Raw genomic sequence first — 20,375 nt, 5'->3', positions numbered from 1 at the left:
GTGAATCATGTTCTTTTTTTATATCCTAAAAAATGGAATTTGTTTTATTTTTAAAAACTTGATTTTCAATAATAATAATAATAATAATTATTATTATTATTATTATTATAGTTTAATGGTCAAGTGAGACCAGAATTTTTATAACCAAGAGCGCTAGGTTCAAATCTTCATATCCTTAAGATAATACGGGAATTATTGCTTCCAAAACCAATTCTACCAAAACCAACCAAGGTTGGTAGGTTCGAATGGGACAACCCTTAGTCCCTTTAACCTTGGAATTGGTTAATAACAGATTGGGTATGATTATTTTCAAAACTATTCTATTCAATTCTGAATAAAATCTACTCATTTACTCATGGATTTATTGATTATTTGTAGGGTATTTGGAATTGTGGATATTTATTTAATAAATGCTGCCACATAAGTATGATTTCAGCGGTTTTTCTTTTATGTTCTTCCATGCATAAAAAATAATAAAAGATATATACTTACAGTTTAGAAAAGTTATTTTTTAAAGCTTCGTCAAACAGTTGGATAATACTGATGTAGTGCTTAATGGCGTATAATTTTTTTAAGGTTTTAATTATTATCTTTTTCGATTTTACATATTATTTATTCCATTTTACAAATTTCAAATATTGATTGAAAAGAATAAAGGAACCAAACACATACTTGTCACCCCCACCTCAATCCAGCTGTATATCTCAAACGAAAAAAATTGTGGAGGGTGGCATTGGTAATGGCTTATTTATGAAAATGCCCTTGGCAGCTGTAGAGTTGACATTTCCTTCCTATCATTTTATTTTGTGCCAACTCGTTTTCAAAACTATTGCTTCTGATCATGCCTCAGCCTTCTGGACTTTCCCTTTTAAGCAAGGAACCTTGGAGTAGAAGAACGCGATAGGAAACTTCTAATGGCGGATTGGCAGGGGTTCCTTAGCACACCTCATTCTATGGCGTCATTTATCCTCCCCTCCTCTCTCCTTATCCATTCTCTATTTATTTTCTCCTTAAACAGCTTATAATTCCATGAACCTCATCTGCTAGAGCCGTCGGTTTTCGGTTTTTTTTTTTTTTTTTTTTTTTTTTTTTTTTTTAATATTGCTTAATTTTCCGCTCTTCATTGACGGGATGACTCCAGTTCTCATATTTCGCCATTTCGTGAAATGGGTCCGTGGATATCGGTTCAGAGAAGTATATATGAGCTTTGTCTCTCCAGGGTAGAGTTGCACGAATTGTGATGAACTTTGTCGAAAATAAGCGTACGTAATCTACGGTTATGCGGCCATAAACTAAGTTGCAGGGTTTGCGGTTTAGAGGCATTTTGGTGAAATTATGATCTGGGTTTTGAACGAAAGGTTGATTAGTGTAATCTCGGCTTGTTATAATGAGAAAGTGCAGTGATTGTAAGAACTGTTGGTGAAATTGGGATTTCAGTTGACCAAACAGGGCAGGGAGCTTAACTTAACCTTTCAAAGAGGAAGTTAGAATACTATAGTAAGCAAATTAAAACTGGAAATATGCTGGAGGGTCTCGTAAAAGAAGGATCATTTAAATGGTTACTCGGCAACCGAAATTCCTTTGATGAGGAATTCGAAGATATGTCAAAGCCTCCGGCTGCCAGAAGAAACTGGATACAGGAGCTCTCTCCGATTGCAAATGTAGTTCTCCGCCGATGCTCAAGGTGTGTGTCGATACTGTAAATTGTTGTGGTAAATGATTTACTCTTTTCTTAAGTTCAAAATCCTGAAACGCGATTTAGATTCGATGGTTGATTCTTTTTTCCTTTATGCTTCGTTCCTTAGTCTTGCTTTGCTTCATGATCTTATAACACGATCTAAACTTATTTCATGTGAGTTCTGTTGTGCATGTTTTCCAAGACAAGTTGCTTATTTATTTATTTATTCCTCTCCTGGTGTAAATCTCAATTTAATCATGGTTGTTAGTTTCCTGACGAACAACTAAAAACAAATATGTAGAATTATTGGAATTTCTTTGGATAACCTCCGTGACAACTTTGGCGTTGAGGCATCTGATAGTATAAAGAATCCATCGAGGTATGCAAGGAACTTTTTGGAGTACTGTTGTTTCAGAGCTCTTGCTCTGTCTACGCAAGTGAACGATTATATTGCCGATAAGAAGTTCCCACGCCTAACGTATGATATGATGCTAGCATGGGAAGCACCTGCAGCTTCCAGCGAACCCTTTCCCAAGGTAAATGTTTGTTGATGTTTTATATCCTTTTCCCTGTGACAGAAGAGAATTAATTAATCAAAAGAGAGCTATTCCTGTACAATATTTGCGTATCTTTTTTCTAAACTGAAGGTGTAAAGGAGATCCTTTGATGATATATTAATAGTTTGTATGTAGTAGCTAGTTAGTAGTTGTCTTTGTTGGGTTTTAGATCCTCAAAATAGTCAAATTACTTACTTTAACTCTTTTAGATCCCCAAAATAGTTGGCTTTGTTTTGTAAAGAAACAAACCATCAAATGGGATGAAGGTGTAAAGGAGATCCTTTGATGATCTATTAATAGTTTGTATGTGGTAGCTAGTTAGTAGTTGTCTTTGTTGGGTTTTAGATCCTCAAAATAGTCAAATTATTTACTTTAACTCTTTTAGATCCCCAAAATAGTTGGCTTTGTTTTGTAAAGAAACAAACCATCAAATGGGATGAATGCCAAAGTTCATTGCCATCGCCTTTTCTTGACAGTTGGACGAGGAGAGAACTGTGGGTGGAGAATCTTTTTCTCGAATAGCACCATCTATTCCTCTTATTGCTGATGTAATTACTAGTGACAATCTTTTTAATGCACTTACAACATCAACTGGGGGGAGGCTTCAGTTCTCTGTCTATGAGAAGTACCTTAATGGATTGGAAAGGTTAGCTCTCTTGTTTTCATTTTACTCTTCAGATAACTATTACAATTTCAGTTGTCTTTCCTTTTAGAAATCCTAATTAGTATATAGATATTTTTAATGATTATGCATTTTTCAGTGTATGTTGTAATGTACCATCTAAAGTGCTACATTATTGCTTATATGCGTATAATTTTGCAATAAAATAACTAGGTTCCTGGCCTCTTTTACTGCATGCTTGCAGACATGCTTTGACTGCATGGTTGAACATGAGTGGGTTTTGGATTAAAAGAAGGGATGTGGCTGTTCTTACAGCACCTTGATATAGCAGTTAGAAGAAAGCTTTTGTTTACTAGAGACTACTTTGGGACTTGCAGTTTTTGAAGATTCAATATTGACATAAATGATAACAGTGGTGAACAATAATAATTTTTCCAGAATAACAAAGCCAATCAGTTATAGGGATACTGATATGTAGACTAACAAATCTAGGGTGACAATCATGACATTCAAGGTACAGTGAACCATGAATGATAGAATTCTTGGAGGCATGGTATATTGTAAATGATTTCCTGGAGCAGAGGTTTTGTCATTGTTTGGATGTGAATCATCTTTGTATAGTAGATGAATTCAAGGTGGGGAGAAGCCATGAGAAAATTTCCGATATCCTATTGTTTTTGTAGAACTACTTTTGATATCCTTAATATCACAACTGTCCACCATGCCTATCAACCATTCCTTCAAGCAACTTATTACCATAAAGACATTCTAGTTTGTTGGTCAACAATCAACTTATTTGTTATTTTATCATTTCTGTTGGCTCTACAATATTGAGATGACTATTTCATGGCTGGTCAAGTTTTTTCCATTTTCATTTTTGTAGAAGGTGCATAATTGAAATTTTCATGTTGCATGTTCAATTTTATGCTTGTATATAACTGTGATATGCATACGTATGTGCTTCAGATAAGGAGCCCCACAACCCTAAATATTGAAATCTTTTTTTACCTCACAGAGCAACAAGAAAATTTAAGACTCAATCAGAATCATCCCTTCTTTCTGCCTTCCGATCACCAAAGGGCGAAAAGATCCTTGAGGTGGATGGCACAGTTACAACCCAACCAGTTCTCCAGCATGTTGGAACTGCTACATGGCCTGGTAGGTTTGTCAGTTATTTTGTTACTGAACTTTGTTATCTATCCTTAGATTAGCATTGTTTTTTATAGATTTCTAATTTGTATTCTGACTTACTTTTACCAACTGCAGGCCGATTAACATTGACTGATCATGCACTTTACTTTGAACCTCTAAAAGTTATGTCCTTTAATAAGCCAAAAACATATGACCTATCAGGTGATTTAAAACAGGTTGTTAAACCTGAGTTAATAGGACCATGGGGCACAAGACTTTTTGATAAGGCAGTCATGTACAAAGCCATTTCCTTGTAAGTTCTGGACATTTTATTTTTCTGTTCATATGTTTTTGGCCATTTCCTTGCAAATCATGAACTACTGTAATCATTGTTATGACTGATTAACCTTTGTTTTGGCTTTCTTCTTTAGACCAGAACCAGTTGTAATGGAGTTTCCAGAACTGAAAGGTCATACTCGTCGTGACTACTGGTTAGCCATTATCAGAGAAATATTATATGCTCATAGGTTTGCCAAGAAGTTCCAGTTCAAAGGAGTTCAAAGGGATGAAGCACTCTCTAGGGCTGTACTTGGAATACTGCGATTACAAGCTGTTCAAGAATTATCTCACACAGGATCTGTTCGCAATGAAGCACTTCTGATGTTCAATCTCTGTGATCAGATTCCAGGAGGTGATTTAATACTGGAAACACTTGCTAGAATGTTTTCCTCAATGGATTTGGACAGAACTAACAATTCTACTGATGGAAGTTTGAGGTATTCAATATCAGCTTTGGTTCTGATGTCTAATTTAGAAGATGCAGTTGGAACGAGTTCAATTGTTCCTAAAGAAACCGGACTTATTGTGGGTGAAATGGTTGTTGGGGAGATAACGGCATTGGAGAGAATAGTCAGAGATTCAAGAAATAGCTTTAAAAAGGTGGAACTAGCCCAAGAAACTGTTAATAGGGTCAAAGTAGAGGGCATTGATACCAATTTGGCAGTGATGAAGGTATTGCAGATAGTACTTTATGTGATGGGTTCTTCGGTATCTTACCATCTTGATTTATTCTTTTTCTTGCTTTCATTAACTGAATCAACAAATTATGAACTATGAATATTTTTTTTATGGTTTTTGATTGTTTCATATTTTATATTCAACAATAAAAAATGGAATGCTGATATTGGTCATACTTGGTAAGACAGACACCCATGAACTGGCACAAAAGACATCCATGAATATTAATATTGGTGGTAAATATGCCCCACAATCTTATAATTTCCTTTACAAATCTTGTATTTGCAGGAATTGCTATTTCCTGTTACAGAATTAGTAAAGTATCTTACTTTTCTCGCATCGTGGGATGATCCTATGAAGTCTTTGGTGTTTTGTTGTGCATCAACTTACATAATTTCTAGGTAAAATGCCTATTTGACTGCACTATAATCTGTTATATTCATGCGCTTATTCTCATTGAACAATTTGCTAAGACACCTGGCGATGCAGAACCCACCCAAAAAGTAGCTAATTAGGTGGCTGAAATGGGCTTAAGCAAGCTGGAATCAGATAAAAAAGCGCCCTTATCTTTTGAGATTTATCTTAGGTTTACATAGAAAAATAGGCTGGACAGAACCTACGAGAGTATAAATAACCAACAAAGACAATTGAAAACAGAAGCAGTATGTTTGTAAAAAGGGTTTCAAACAAAACCTATATGATGATTAAGAGAAACAGAAAGGTAGTAGAGGTCTAGAGGGGTCATGTGGACTTGAAACAATAAAGATGTAGGCTCTAATGTTCTAAGAGAAAGCAGGAAGCCTAGAAACAGAAGTAAAGAAGAAACAGGAAAATAGTGAGAATAAAGAAGAAAAAAACTAGAGGGATAAATCTGCAATGAAAAGAAAGGTCAGGAGGAACCAAGGAAAGGAATAGTCAAATTTAAGACAAATGACAGATTCAACCAATAATAGGCTGTCATCTTTAAAATATCTGATGTAAGAATAAGTAAGAGCCTGATGGAGTGTACGCCACTAGGTTTCTATAGGAGTCAACACCTTCAAGCTTGGAGTTATCACCAAACCATAAAGTTGCAAGAACAATTCAACTTTTATTCATTCATTAGTTCTCTAAAGAGTCATTACAAATTATACATATAGAACATCAAATCTCTTTTAAGCCTACAGTATAATTATCTTCCTAACAAATGTAACTAAACAAGGAAACACTTGATAACAATGGAAAGAAATTGAAATCAAAATAAATCTAAGAGATTTCTCTATGAAATCCTTAATTGATTTGATTTAAAATCAAATCACCTTTGGGCCCCATGTGAGCTGGAAAAATATTCTAGAATAGGCGCAAATTCAGCAGCTTTCTTGGGTGTCTTGACTCTTGAGTGTGATCTGCAAGCAAGGGTTTTGAGGTCCAGGGTCTTAGGATTAGGCTTTCTTTTGGGCCCATTTATTCTCTCTATCACCTAGCCTTGATATAATGAACTTTGATCCATAAGTTCCACTGACACCATTGACATGATGTAGACGTTTTTCCTTTGCAAGCAAACGGGAAGTTTCTTGTTTTGTTGGTGGTATCTTATATTATTAACCATTAGTGACCTAATGCAGGATTGCCATAGTTGCTTCCACTCCACTTGGATCGCCAGGGACTGCTTCACGTCTTGAGTAGGTCAATCTCCACAAATTAGGTGACGCATACATAAAGAAAGCACACTTGAGTTTTTAATCACTAAATGAGTGCCTCCTTTTGGTTAATTGCTAATAAAGTTTTTGATTGGAAGAGATGAAATATAACTACCTAATGCAACACAATCTGGGTACTCCTAGCTGGCTGAGAGTTGGCTCCTAGTTGTGACGGACGACACCTGAGAGGAAGAGGAAGGTGAAGGGTTCCCGGGGAGCTCTTCCGACGGGAACACTCCGATGGCTACGTTAGAACTTTGAGGAAACTCAAAAAGAAAACACAGAGAGTTAAAAGTGCTGAAAGTGCTAGCTTCAATACCTTTGCTTCGTGAGGGTCGGGGTCCTTTTATACCGGAGCTCGGTCACATCAGGCGTAACCGCCACTGCCCTAGCTGTTACTGCCAGGGCAGGGGTGGCAGGTGCAGGCTGCTGCTACAGGATGCTATTGCAGGGTACGGACTCGTTAGGCGTGCCATGCCTTTCAGAGACGGCAAGCAGAATGCAGCCTGGCAAGGGATCCGAGCACTGCCACTGGATCCGACAGGTACGGATGTCAGACAGGCACGGATGTCAGGTAGATCTCCCTGCAGTTTGTCGAGCTACTGTGCACCGAACCACCTGGGGCAGGTTTGCCATGCATCGAGGTGCCCGCACTAGAGGCGAGCCTTAAGCAAGTACGAACTGGGGTCTCGATGGTGTTGTCCCAAGGTGTTTCTCCCTCGGGACACTTAGCCAAAAGTTGGGGTGCTTCCTTCTTACGAAGGGAGAGCTCGGAGTCCCTTAGGAGGAGCTCGGGTCTCAGGAGGAGCTTGGGTCCCTTTGCATGAGGGAGCTTGGGGTGCTCCATCCTCAGGCTCGGGGCGAGCTGGGCCTTGCTTCTTGATGAGCTGTCACGCCCGCTGAGTCGTTTGGCCGGGCCTCAGCGAGCTCGTTGCGCCGAGTAGTGGCCAGGCTGTCACGCTGAATTGTCACTTAAGCCAGGTCATGTCCACGTGTCCCTGTGCTACGAGGTCGGGCCAAATCACCCTACATCACTACCCAACTGAGAAATCCAGCATATCCATCATCAACCTTTGCTAACAATTTAATCAACTTTTATTCTAGAATCAAATAATCCTTCATTATGCACAGCATTTCCAGAACTATAATTAGGATGTCGGTGTTGACCAGTGAAGCTTGTACCCTTGACTGGATCTATCTCCAAAAACTTATTAAATAAATATGCCTTATCATATTTGTTCTCACATTCCAAAAGGTTACCTTTCTTCTTTTTGGACAGTCTTGTTTAATTACATCTTCACATTTTTATAGATTGCACATTTTGAGTGCATTGACCCCGCAAATGTCATAAGCTACATACTGGATGTTCTCATGAATTAGAACACAATGAATCACACAGTACTGTTTTTTGGGCTTTTAGAAGAAAACCATGCAGTTATGGGTTGCATAAATCAGAAACTCATATTTGGCCATTGCTCTATGGTTCTTAAGAAACTCACAAATCATTGAATATGACATTTTACTTATATTATATTGGCCATTGCTTCTATTTTGCAAAGTGAATTGTGCAATTTTTGACTTGCAATTTGATCTATTGTGGAAATGAATTTATTCAGGGGATGGCTGGGGTATGCATTTGCATTGCTGCTTCTGTTCATTGCAATATTTATGGTGCTTACACAATGCTGTCGCCAAGGGGAGCCTGTTGATGAGGTCAAAGTAACAGCACCTCAAACAATGAACACAATGGAACAACTTTTGGCAGTTAAACATGCAATTTCTCAAGTTGAAGAAATCATCCAGGAAGGGAATGTTGTTCTCCTCAAGTTGCGAGCTTTGCTCCTTTCTCTTTTCCCTCAGGTCTTGCTCTATTTTCTTTGCAATTTCTAGCTTATGCAACCTCCTTCCTATTTTGGCATTATAGCCTATGCATAATAGTGTTGTCATGTTCTTGGTGGTAGCAGTGATTACTCGTCATGCTAAAAATCATGATTGCTACTAAGAACAACCTATAAAGCCTTAAATGAATCCAGACTTTATTAAGGTAGAAGTATAATGGATAAGACTTTGGAGGTCCACCATTCTCAATGCTCTCTATACTGTATAGATACAAGTATTCCCATTTGTCTCCGTCAGTGGTCATTCCTCTATTGGTTGAACCTTAGCTCAATATCATTGACTGGAATCAACTAGAAACTTCTCTGGACATTGTCAAACTTATTCTACCAACTAGTTTAAAGAGTAGCATTGGGTTCTGCTTGGTTGAAGTGATAATGTTTGTACTTGATTTTAGTATTGGAGTTCAGGAAATTAGGACGTTTTGCACATACCTCAAGGCATAATTTCAAATACATCTGCCACTAGGTGCCACATGGGACACTAGAAGTGGAAGCACCAGAATGTAGGAGGAAATGTCAAAAAGGTGTTTCCTCCAAAAGTGACTTACTCATACATAAGCCCATGTGAAGGATGGTACAAAGATTTATACTTGAATCTGCCCAACCAAACATGATGTACGTTTGGTGAAGTCAAAATGCCTACATGGTGCTTACGTGGAGGCTCAAGTACAATGTTGGGACTTCATGCAAGATGCAACAACAGTACCAAATGGCCTCTTTGAGAAGTTAGATTCTCTGGTTTTGTGCCTGTGCTTTGTCTGATAGGTAGTATCGATAGATTAGATTGGATGGTGCAGAGCCTTGAGTTGTAGGAAATTGGTGCCCCTTGTACAATATGTCAAGGTTCATGAAGATTTAGTTAAAGCGTGTAATGCCTTTTATGTTAACAAGTTTTATTAGCAGGAGTGCTGTGCATGGTTGCAGTAGGCAATGTTGCCAACTATTGAAGGCTTGCTTGCTTAAATTTGAAGTTATCCTGCTTCTGGTTGGACACTTTTCTTCTAATTTCATAGTTTTGGTTAATGAATTTCCCTGAGTTGATGGAGTTTTCTATGGTAACTTACAAGTGGCTTTGTCTTACAAGCAGGCAAGTTTGAGAGTTGCATTTGGGCTGCTGCTAATGGCCTTGATTCTGGCTTCACTGCCTTCCAAGTGCATAGTTACTCTAATCTTTCTAGAAATGTTTACGAGGTATTCACCTCAAAGGAAAGTAAGCAGTGAGAGATTGAAAAGGAGATTGAGAGAATGGTGGTTCAGCATTCCTGCAGCTCCTATTGTTTTTGAAAGAATCAAAGAGGAAAAGAAGTGTAAGTGATGCTTTGCTAAATACAAATTTGTATCTCTGGCTTCGACTATGATACTGTAAGAACTCACATCCAATCAACTGGTAGCATAAAAAATGTGAGCAATCAGGTGTTCATCACAATTCACGGGTGTGCTTTGATTGATCAAAGCTATTCCAGTACCATGTCTTTTCCATATTATAGATTTTCCCTGCATCTCTATACAATAGGGGCTATTACTTAGTGTAATGGTAAAATCTTTGGTTAACAAGTGTGAGAACTTGGGTTCAAGTCTGAGGGGAGTTCAGATCTGCGCCCCACAACATTGCACAGCACATCTCCGCTGTGTATTGGGAACATCTCCCGATGATGAAAGGATCATTTCTGGTACATCATCGGGAGATGCTCCCAATACACAGCGGGGATGTACTGTGGGATGTTGTGGGGCACCCCGATGTGAACTCGTCTGAGGGTGGTCATTTTGTGCAAAAAAATGCGCACATTAGGTAATGGCCCTCATCTGTATATAAGTGATGTGATTATAAATATCTCTCACGAAAATTACCTGAAAAGGAACACACACATGAAGTGGTTTTCTATTGGGAATGATAAAATTGCATAATAGTACTTTTGATGAGTTCCCTTTTTTGGAGACTTTCTTTGAGTTCATTATCTATCACTTCGTGAAGCTTTATACAATACAAGCATTACGTAATAGCTAATAGGCGTGGTGGGAATCACTCAAAAACACTTATCCAATTATCCATTAATGGTATTGACATCCCCAACACAGCAATTTTTTAGGGAACTCAGATTTTTTCTCGATGACTAGTCGTTTCTTTCTGAAGTCCCAGCACAGCCTGAGATTGGTCTAAATTATTAGATTACCATCTGAGAGACTTTTTTTTTTTATCCGGTGAGATATTATGTCTTTAAAAAGGCCGCCCAGTGCACGAGGCTCCTGCAATGCAGGGTCTGTGGAGGGACAGAGATGCTTACAGCTTTACACACAGAGAGGCTGTTTTCAAGATATCTTGAACCTTTGGTTGAAATCTATTATTAGGAAGGTTTCTCATTCTTGGTCTGAAAGTTTGTTCATCTCTTTTCTTGATTAAATGGGAAGTGGTTGGAATTAATTAACTACCCTACCAATATATTTGGATGGAGAATAGAATAAAGCAAGAGATTAATTGAAATAAAACCATCATTTATTCACCATGGGATCGTAGACTGAAGCCCATTAAAACACAAGATAGTTTTCTCAAGCCAGCTACTTCTTTGTTTTCTATAACCAAATTGAAAAATCCGCATCTCCTAATGGTTTCTTTTTACGTTTAAGTGCACCAGGAACATCTAATCTAATACAGTATGTTGACATCTATGCCATGTCTCCACTGCTTGAGTTTGATTAAATTCCCTTTATCCATATCCAATTAACGTGTAATGATGTCCTTAAGTTGGGCCACTGCAATTTCATTAAAAGGATGAGAAATTGGTCGATGATAGGCAAGTAGCTCCTGTGATACACGCTGCATGGTTGGCCTGGATGTGGGGTTGCATTGCAAGCAGCCAAGTGCTAGGGCCGCTTCCATAAACACATCCTGTGCAACCTGATGGTCAGTTGGAGTTGGAGGACCAAGACGCGAGTCTAAAACATCCTTTAGAAGCCTGTTTTGGCCTACTGATGATGATAGAGAAGAAATGAATTCCCCTGGATGTCGTCCCATTATTGCTTCCAGTGTAACCACCCCAAAGCTGTAAACGTCGGATTTTTCGGTGACAGCCATGGTATAAGCCAACTCTGAAAGCACAGAAAAGTGAGAAGGGGATCAAAAACAGTATTGGGAATAAACTTTGGGGAGCACTTAGGGGCTCCTCACAGCACAATCCAGATGTGCATTGGGAACATCTCCCTAGAATGCACGGGTGGCTCGTGCTATATATGGAGCTCACTGTGTGGGGAGCCAATCCAAGCTCTATTTACTGTTTTAGCAAGGAGGGGTTGTGAAGTAATGGTTATTTTAATAAATGCTGGGAACCTTTGGAGTAATAAGCCCTCGTTGCAGATCAACTATGGCCACCAATCACTATGTGGAAACTAATGGTATTTTAATAAATACATCAACAAGCACCAGTGGATTTATAGAAATCGACTTGGAAAATCTTTTCTCACCACGGCAATTGCTTTAGATGTTCGTTACTTTTCTAAAATGGCTGTCCTTGAAGGTTTACCTCCCTAGTCCCTCCAAATGCTCAAAGACTCATTAAAGAAAAGATTAAAAATAAGACATAAGAGATCATTACAAGTCCTAAACATTATAGTTCAGATGGAGCGATAATGAAAGTACGAAATGAAAATTTAAGCGTGAACAAAGGGGTCAAGACAAAAATGAAGAATTCTCTGGCTTTAAATCTTCTTTATTTGGCTGGCAGGGCTCTCTTCCACTGATCTTAGTTTCTCCCCTTATGCATCAAAAAAGAAATCCCTAATATGAGAAAAAGTTCACCGGTCAATCAGACTTTTTCTCTACTACCACTTGGCCCCATTTGAGACAAGTGAAAGGATGTCATGTCGTGTCAAATCCAAGCCAATCATCAGATTAGGGGTGTTGTGTGTACAATGCCCCACTCAGTTCACATTATTTGTATTTTCCACCTTGCATCAGAGATTTTCCTAAAGTTATTATCAATTCATGCCAAGAAGGTATATCAGGCCTAGACTATGGTGTTGCAAAAAGCCTGATACTTTCCCCATGAATGGAGGGTGTGGAGAGAAGTATGTGATCCTTCCTTATATCTGGGCTTCAGAAACTATGGTACTTGTGTTTACATGACTAAAGGCTGATAACCCAGTAGTTCAGGTAGTCGGTCATTCAGCATCCCTCTAAAAGAGGAGACATAGGATCAAACCCGCGTCGCCTATGTGCAATCTCTGTATGGTGGGGTCAGTGGACCTCACATGTACCCTGTTCTATGCCTACTCCATGATCCCCCCTATAATGTGCGTTATGTAATTCCAAAAGAAAGAAAAAGAAAATGTTTGCAGTTAATAAGATATACCTGGTGCCATGTATCCATATGTGCCTCCAAATGTAGTCCAATTGGATGAATCGGGCTTTAGCAATCTAGCAATGCCGAAGTCAGATATACGAGCCTCAAGCTCTGAATCCAACAAAATTTTGTTGCTTGATGTCTCGATGAATTACTGGTGGGATGCAGTCATGGTGCAGGTATGATAAAGCTTGGGCTACACTTCTTACAATATCCATTCTCTTAACCCAATTCAGTTCCTTGGCTTCTGCTTTATTTCTCAAAATGCTATATAGGCTTCCTTTCTCCATGTACTCGTACACCAAAAATCTGCATTGTCGATGGGAACAAAACCCATGAAGCTTCACAATGTTCCGATGTCGTATTTCTGTTAATACCTGTATCTCATTCATGAAGCTTTTCATCTCAGATGGTCCACCTCCTTCCAATGGCTGAAGTTTCTTCACTGCTACTACATGCCCAGTAGGCAGCTCTGCTCTGTAAACACTTCCATAACTTCCAGCCCCGATGCAATATTTGGAATCAAAATTATTTGTTGCTTCAATAATGTTTCCGTATGCAATCTTACTGTGTCCATTCCAAACTGAAAACACATCTCTGTCAGTTGTACTGACCATCTGCAGGTGATGGTTTGGTGGTCATTACTTGAATTCCTGTTGGGGGTAGATGGATTGCAGGGCGGCAAGCCTTGGATTATTCCGCACAAATCTCTGTTGTTTTTAAATGCATCTGGTGAAGCATTTTGAAAAATCTTGCTGCTAGGAATAGGACCCTCCAGCTCATTGTAGGAGAAATCAATGGAAGACAAACTAATCATCTCGCCCAGAGAAGAGGGTATGGAACCAGTGATCTCATTGTGAGACAGATTCAAACTCTGTAACATAGTCAGCTTTCCAAGATCCGGTGGTATTTCTCCACTGAGTGAGTTTTGACTTAAATCAAGTAGACCTTGTAAGTCTACCAAGTGACCAATCTGAAAAGGAATTCTCCCATTCAAAGAATTTCCGCTCAAGCTCAAGTATTGTAGTTTGGAGCAATTACCAAGCTGCCCAGGGATTGGTCCATTAAGCTTGTTTGCCGAGAGGTCTAGGTACTCCAGATTGGATAGCCTTCCAATTTGATGTGGCAAATGACCCGAAATTCTGTTGTCCTGTAGGCTCAAGTTGTATAGAACAGATAGTCTACTTAGTTCCCCTGGTATCTCTCCAACGATCTGGTTAGAAGAGAGGTCAAGTACTCCCAGTCGAGTTACTTGGCCCAACTCCAGTGGTATCCTACCACCGATCTTATTCCTGGAGATTCTGAGCATTGTCAAATTCTGACATCTCCCCCAGTTTGGCGAGAGCTCCCCATACAATCTACTGTGGCTTAGATCAATATATTCAAGGTGAGGATGCACTCCAAAATTTTGGGTTATGTTTCCTACAAGCTGGTTCCTTTCAAGTCGAACTCTTTTTAGAGTCGAGCAATTACTTAGGTTCGGTATGGGACCTGCGAAATGATTGCTTTCAACAGTGAGATTTATAAGCCCTCCTCGACATATTTGTTGTGGTAAGTGGCCAGAGAAGTAGTTGAAACCAATCTCAAAGCTAACCAAAGTCATATTCTCTAGCTCCTGAGATATTGGGCCGGACAATTTATTGTTAAACATGTGCAGTTCCTTTAGGCTGCTGATGTTAACTATAGCAGTAGGCAATGGACCTGTGAGATTGTTCACGCTTAGGTGAAGGGAAACAAGAGATTGTAATTGCCCAATCTGGGGAAGAATTGTTCCAGAAAACGAATTTTCGGAGAGGAACAGTTCAGTAAGCTTACTCAGTTTTCCTATGGTGAAAGGGATGGAACCTGTTAGGAGATTATCAGACAGCACCAGCAAGGTCAACATGCTCAAATTGCCTAGAGCTGGAGGGATAGAAGAAACGAGTTTGTTCCCTCTTAGGCTTATTTTGACCAGATTTTTCATATCCCCTATTTCAGAAGGTATTGGACCACTGAACTGATTTCGGTTGATCCATAGAGTGCTGAGTTTAGTTAAATTACCGAGAGGAGGGAGCCACCCACTGAGCTTGTTTGATCTTAAATTCAGCATATCCAAATTATATAAATTCCCGATATCCGAGGGAATTGAACCAGTGAGTCGATTATCAAAGAGGAGCAAGGTGCGAAGATTGGAGAGAGAGCCAATTTGGGTAGGAATGTTTCCTGTCAGCCGATTAGAATGTAGATTATTAGGATTAGGAGTCCGTTCATGTATATATCCTCTTTGTATATATCTTCTTTCCTTATCATGAATAGTTCAGATAGGATAGGAAAGATTGAGTCCCTATAAACTTGGGAGTTCTAGTTGCCATAAGCTTAGGAGTTCAGTGGTTGTATTCATGTATATATATTTGAATTCTCAATGAATAATGGAAAGAAAAGAACCGAGCAGAAAAGCTTTGTTTTCACATGGTATCAGAGCCTGGTATTCTCAGGCAACTCGCCATAGGCCTTCAAGAGCTTGGGACTCATCGGGCTTGTACTTGCATGGTGACCTTCTTGTGTCGGCTTTGTCGTCCTAGTAATCTCTCAAACCGACCAATATAATACCGCCAGTAGCGATCTAGACCTTCTTGTGCATCTGTCTTCGTATGTGACAGGCTTGCTTGGTGCCGTCAATGCACATGACCTCGCAGCAGCCTGTTCCGGGGCATCCGAAGAACCTGAGCGTACTCCTGGCCATCGACGGGGCCAATGATCTTGATATTCGTCGTCTTGGAAGTAGGAACCCCCACTGTCCACCAGCTGTAGACCGGCATCGTTGGAAGCAGCTGGCCTTCCATCTTTACGGTTACAGAGACAAGTTCACTGTTGGAAGCAGTCGAAGGTGGTGGGTCGGTTTTCTGCTCCACCACCACCGCCTCTCCCGCTGCTTCTTTAGCCTACAGCTTATCATTCAAAAAGATCACCTTGGATTTGAGTTCTTTTCGTTCTCCTTGACAATGGATTCATAATCTGAGAGGAGAGAGCCGTACGAGGACTTGAGAAGATCGTAATCTCTTTCGAGCTACTTAGTCTTCCAACGAGCACGTCTATTTTTGAACCAAACAACGACTTGTCTCGGTTGTATTCATCCTCTACGGCTCCAGCTTGTTCTCCATCGGCTTTCCACTCATAAAACACTGAGGGGACGACGACTGGGTCAAATTCAGAGGTAAGATCATTGGAGAAGAAATCAGGCATCGAAAGTAGGAAGAGGCACATAATCAAATTCAGAGGAACCATATGAGTTCGGTGGGTTAGTTTCAGAGAAGGGAACCGCACGGAGCAGAATTCTTCGGTCTTCCTCTGCAGAAGGGTCTTGACGTATGTGGCAATCATCTCGTCTTCGAAGGGTTTAGGGTCGTTGGGGAATTCCATGACGATGAGCCAATGCTCATAGTTGCAGTCGTCGAGGAGGATTGTCTCTTTAGGGAAATCCGGAGATCAGTTCTCTGTCTTTTGTGGCGATTCTATTGCCGATTGTGGATTTTCAGACACAGTAGTCGGTATGGCTGAAAACAAAGAAAAAGAACAGGGTGAACAGAAACAAGGAGTAGGGGCAGGAGGAAAAGGTCGTGGCGGCCAAGTTAGGGCCAATATAGCCAAAAGTTTCTGTGCAAGGCAATGCATTTCAAGGAGAATCAATCGATGTAGTCAAGACTGGGTTAAATGGACTAAGTAGTGAGCAGTGGAACATGTTACTCAACCTTTTGAACACACAGAAAGAGGGGAGTCAACAACTAAGTGGTAAGCGAAAATTGTCAGAGTGGATAACAAACATAGGGGCTTCTCATCATATGACAGGAAGCCTCGAGTCGATGAGAGACATAAAGAACGTCATTCCATGCTCTGTCGGGCTGCCAGATGGGAAAGCGACAATAGTAGAGAAAGAAGGCACAGTTGCGCTGGATGATCATCTGAAACTGACTAATGTTTTATATGTGACTAGTTTGAATTGCAATCTAATTTCTGTGTCGCAATTGATTGAAGAGTTGAATTGTGTTGTTCAGTTCATTAATAAATTTTGTGTGATACAAGACCGAACTACGAGGATGCTGATTGGAGAGGGTGAGCAGCGAGAGGGACTCTATTATTTCTGGAGCATTGCATCAGCAAGAGCAATGAAGACTCCAGAGAGTAGAACGTGTGATATTTGACATCAAAGGTTAGGGAATCCTTCTCATAAAATTGTTAAGTTGCTGCCTTTTGTTAGTACTAAAAATAATAAGGATGATAGTATTAAGGGATGCATGCTTCTGAGCTAAACAATGTTGAGAAGAGTTTGTTTTAGTAATAATAAAGCATCCGATATTTTTGAGTTAATTCATTGTGATTTATGGGGTCTTTATAGAACTACAGCTTCTTGTGGTATTCATTATTTCTTGATAATAGTAGATGATTTTTCTAGAAGTGTTTGGATTTATCTTCTGATTGATAAGATAGAAGTGGGACGAGTTCTTCGAAATTTTTTTGCTATGGTTCAAAGGCAACTTAACAAACCTGTTAAAGTGATTCATACTGATAATGGGACTGAGTTTGTCTGCTTAGCTAGTTATTTTGCTCAGCATGGTATTATTCATCAAACACTTGTGTCGGGACCTCTCAACAAAATGGGAGGGTTGAACGCAAGCACCACCACATACTCAATGTTGCTCGGGCATTGTGTTTTCAAGCTAGAATGCCTATTGATTTTTGGGGGGAGTGTGTATTGACCGCATGTTATTTGATCAATCGGACACCATCCATTCAGTTGAAGGGAAAGATTCCCTATGAAGTTTTATTTGGGCGACCTCCTTCTTATGATAATGTGCGGGTTTTTGGTTGTTTGGAATATGCGCTCAATCATTGGCATGGAGGGGATAAATTTGTTAGTCGAAGCAGACGATGCATTTTTGTTGGGTATCCTTTTGGAAAGAAAGGATAGAGTTTGTATGGTTTAGAGTCTTGCACGTTCTTTGCATCAAGAGGTGCTACTTTTTTAGAGGATGAATTCCCTTATGCACGCAAAGAGGATGAACAGCTAAACAAAGTATAAGGCCAATTTCATTGTGGAATAGGTGGGACAGATGAGGTGTTGGTGTCGTCCACTGATTTACCAAGACAAGCAAATGGCGAGATGAAGATTGACCAGCGAGCTGAACTCGTTAAAGAAGGAGAAGAAGGAACCCGCGTAGACTCGAATGCAAATGCTAGTGAACCCATGCATTCTTGTGACGCCACCACAGAAAATGCAAGCGAAGATAGTGCTGACGTAAGGGGGGGTGGCAATGTTGAGCAATAACAGCACTCTGAATTTCATTTGGGGTGTGGGTATTGACAAAAACAGCAGTCCACAAGGTTGAGAGATTATGTGCTTCACACCACACAACAATTGAGTCCCTCTCCGCGTCCCTTTGCAAGCTTACTCGGCCAATCACATTCTGTAGGTAGTCCTCATCCCATAGATAACTATGTGAACTGTAACAATTTTTCTTGTCGACATCGCACTTTCTTGGTATGCATTCTTGTGACGCCACCACAGAAAATGCAAGCGAAGACAGTGCTGGCGTAAGGGGGGGTGGCAATGTTGAGCAATAACAGCACTCTGAATTTCATTTGGGGTGTGGGCATTGACAGAAACAGCAGTCCACAAGGTTGAGAGATTATGTGCTTCACACCACACAACAATTGAGTCCCTCTCCGCGTCCCTTTGCAAGCTTACTCGGCCAATCACATTCTGTAGGTAGTCCTCATCCCATAGATAACTATGTGAACTGTAACAATTTTTTTTGTCGACATCGCACTTTCTTGGTAGCTATTACTGCAGGAGTTGAACCTACTTCTTTTATTGAGGTTGTAAAGGATGAAAATGGAGGGATGCAATGCAGAAATAAATACAAGCACTTGAAAATCATCAGACATGGACCGTGGAGCCTTTGCCATCCGGAAAACGAGCCATAGGATGCAAATGGGTGTATTGAATCAATTATAACGTTGGTGGGACAGTGGAAAGATACAAAGTCCGTCTCGTGATTTTTGGGAACAAGCAGGTTGAGGGAATTGATTATAATGAAACTTTTTCCCCAATTGCAAAAATGGTTACTGTCCATACTTTTCTTGCAGTCGCAGCAGCTAGAAATTGGGAGCTTCATCAAATGAATGTACATAACGCATTCTTGCATGGTGACCTTCATGAGGAAGTCTACATGCGAATGCTTCCTGGTTTTCAGTCAAATAAACCAGGTATGGTGTGTCGGTTGTGAAAATCTTTGTATGGCTTGAAACAAGTGCCTAGATGTTGGTTTGCTAAATTAACCGCAACCTTGAAGACATATGGGTTTCAGTAATCATGTTCAGATTACACCCTGTTCACCTTTCATTGAGACAGGGTGCATGTGCTTATTCTCATGTATGTGGACAACATTATCGTGTAAGGTAATGATCATATGGCAATTCAAGTCTTCAAGAAATATTTGAGTGACTGCTTCCATATGAAAGACTTGGGACCATTGAAATATTTTTTTGGCATTGAAGTTGCCCAAAACTTAACATGAATTTTTCTGTCTCAATGAAAGTATGCTTTGGATATTATCTCTGAAGTTGGATTACTTGGTGCAAAACCTGCTCATTTTTCTCTAGAGTAGAATTACAATATCGCCTTGACAGATGGGCCTCTCTTATCTGACCCTGAGCGATACAGGGGCTTGGTGGGCAGGCTTATTTATCTCTCAGCAACTCGTCCATAGTTGTCTTATTGCGTGCATGTTCTGTCCCAATTTATGCAGCAATTGCAAGAAAGACATTGGGAGGCTGCAATGCGAGTGGTGCGCTACTTGAAAGGAAATCCTGGTCAAGGAATTCTCTTGCGTTCAGATTGTGACTTGCTGTTATATGCATGGTGTGATTCAGATTGGGTGAGCTGCCATTTGTCCCGACGTTCTCTGTCTAGATGGTTTATTCTACTTGAGAAATCGCCGATTTCTTGAAAAACTAAGAAACAACACATTGTGTCTCGTTCTTCAGCGGAAGTAGAGTATCGTTCTACGGCCACGACCACGTGTGAATTAAAATGGCTGAAGGGATTGTTATTGGCGCTTGGAGTTATGCATTCAAACCCAATGCGGTTATATTGTGATAGTCAGGCAGCTTTGCATATTGCGGCAAACCCAGTGTTTCATGAGTGTACGAAACATATTGAAGTTGATTGCCATTTTGTACGTGATGAGATTCAAAATGGTTGCATTTGTCTTGCTTATGTGTCGACTACCGCTCAGTTGGCTGACATTTTTACAAAGGCACTGGGTCACAGAGAAGTTGAATACTTTCTCTGTAAGTTGCGCATTCACAATTTGCATGCTCCAACTTGAGGGGGGTGTTAGGATTAGGAGTCCGTTCATGTATATATCCTCTTTGTATATATTTTCTTTCCTTATCATGAATAGTTCAGATTGGATAGGAA

At 39.9% G+C, this 20,375-nt stretch overlaps 2 protein-coding genes and 1 pseudogene across 6 annotated transcripts; 2 read left to right on the top strand and 1 right to left on the bottom strand.

Annotated features, from left to right (window-relative positions):
• The first annotated feature begins 784 nt into the window (after window positions 1-784).
• LOC148854853 (uncharacterized) lies at window positions 785-10,035 on the top strand. Of its 5 annotated transcripts, XR_016113158.1 has the most exons (10): window positions 794-1,684; window positions 1,980-2,214; window positions 2,712-2,881; window positions 3,873-4,015; window positions 4,124-4,301; window positions 4,420-4,999; window positions 5,294-5,406; window positions 8,301-8,544; window positions 9,486-9,567; window positions 9,670-10,035. XR_016113158.1 is itself a non-coding variant. In XM_088985622.1 (9 exons), exons 1-9 carry the CDS (start codon window positions 1,521-1,523, stop codon window positions 9,895-9,897), a joined length of 2,055 nt encoding a protein of 684 aa, XP_088841748.1. In that variant the 5' UTR covers window positions 795-1,520; the 3' UTR covers window positions 9,898-10,035. The 5 variants fall into 5 exon arrangements, 2 of the variants coding, with proteins under 2 accessions (XP_088841749.1, XP_088841748.1); XM_088985622.1 differs by lacking the exon at window positions 9,486-9,567 and having other exon boundaries at window positions 795-1,684; XR_016113160.1 differs by lacking the exon at window positions 5,294-5,406 and having other exon boundaries at window positions 796-1,684.
• Window positions 10,036-11,298: 1,263 nt separating this feature from the next.
• On the bottom strand, window positions 11,299-16,315 carry LOC148854852 (uncharacterized; annotated as a pseudogene).
• A 317-nt stretch (window positions 16,316-16,632) lies between these two features.
• Window positions 16,633-20,283, top strand: LOC148854851 (uncharacterized). The gene is made up of 7 exons (XM_088984862.1): window positions 16,633-17,081; window positions 17,289-17,506; window positions 17,995-18,188; window positions 18,967-19,159; window positions 19,246-19,325; window positions 19,702-19,830; window positions 20,059-20,283. Exons 1-7 carry the CDS (start codon window positions 16,633-16,635, stop codon window positions 20,281-20,283), a joined length of 1,488 nt encoding a protein of 495 aa, XP_088840988.1.
• Window positions 20,284-20,375: the final 92 nt, after the last annotated feature.

This window comes from Nelumbo lutea, chromosome 4, assembly GCF_056320005.1.
Source record: "Nelumbo lutea isolate HS-2025 chromosome 4, American lotus-T2T, whole genome shotgun sequence".
Lineage (NCBI taxonomy): Eukaryota > Viridiplantae > Streptophyta > Magnoliopsida > Proteales > Nelumbonaceae > Nelumbo > Nelumbo lutea.
This window is presented reverse-complemented; position numbering and strand designations above follow the sequence as displayed.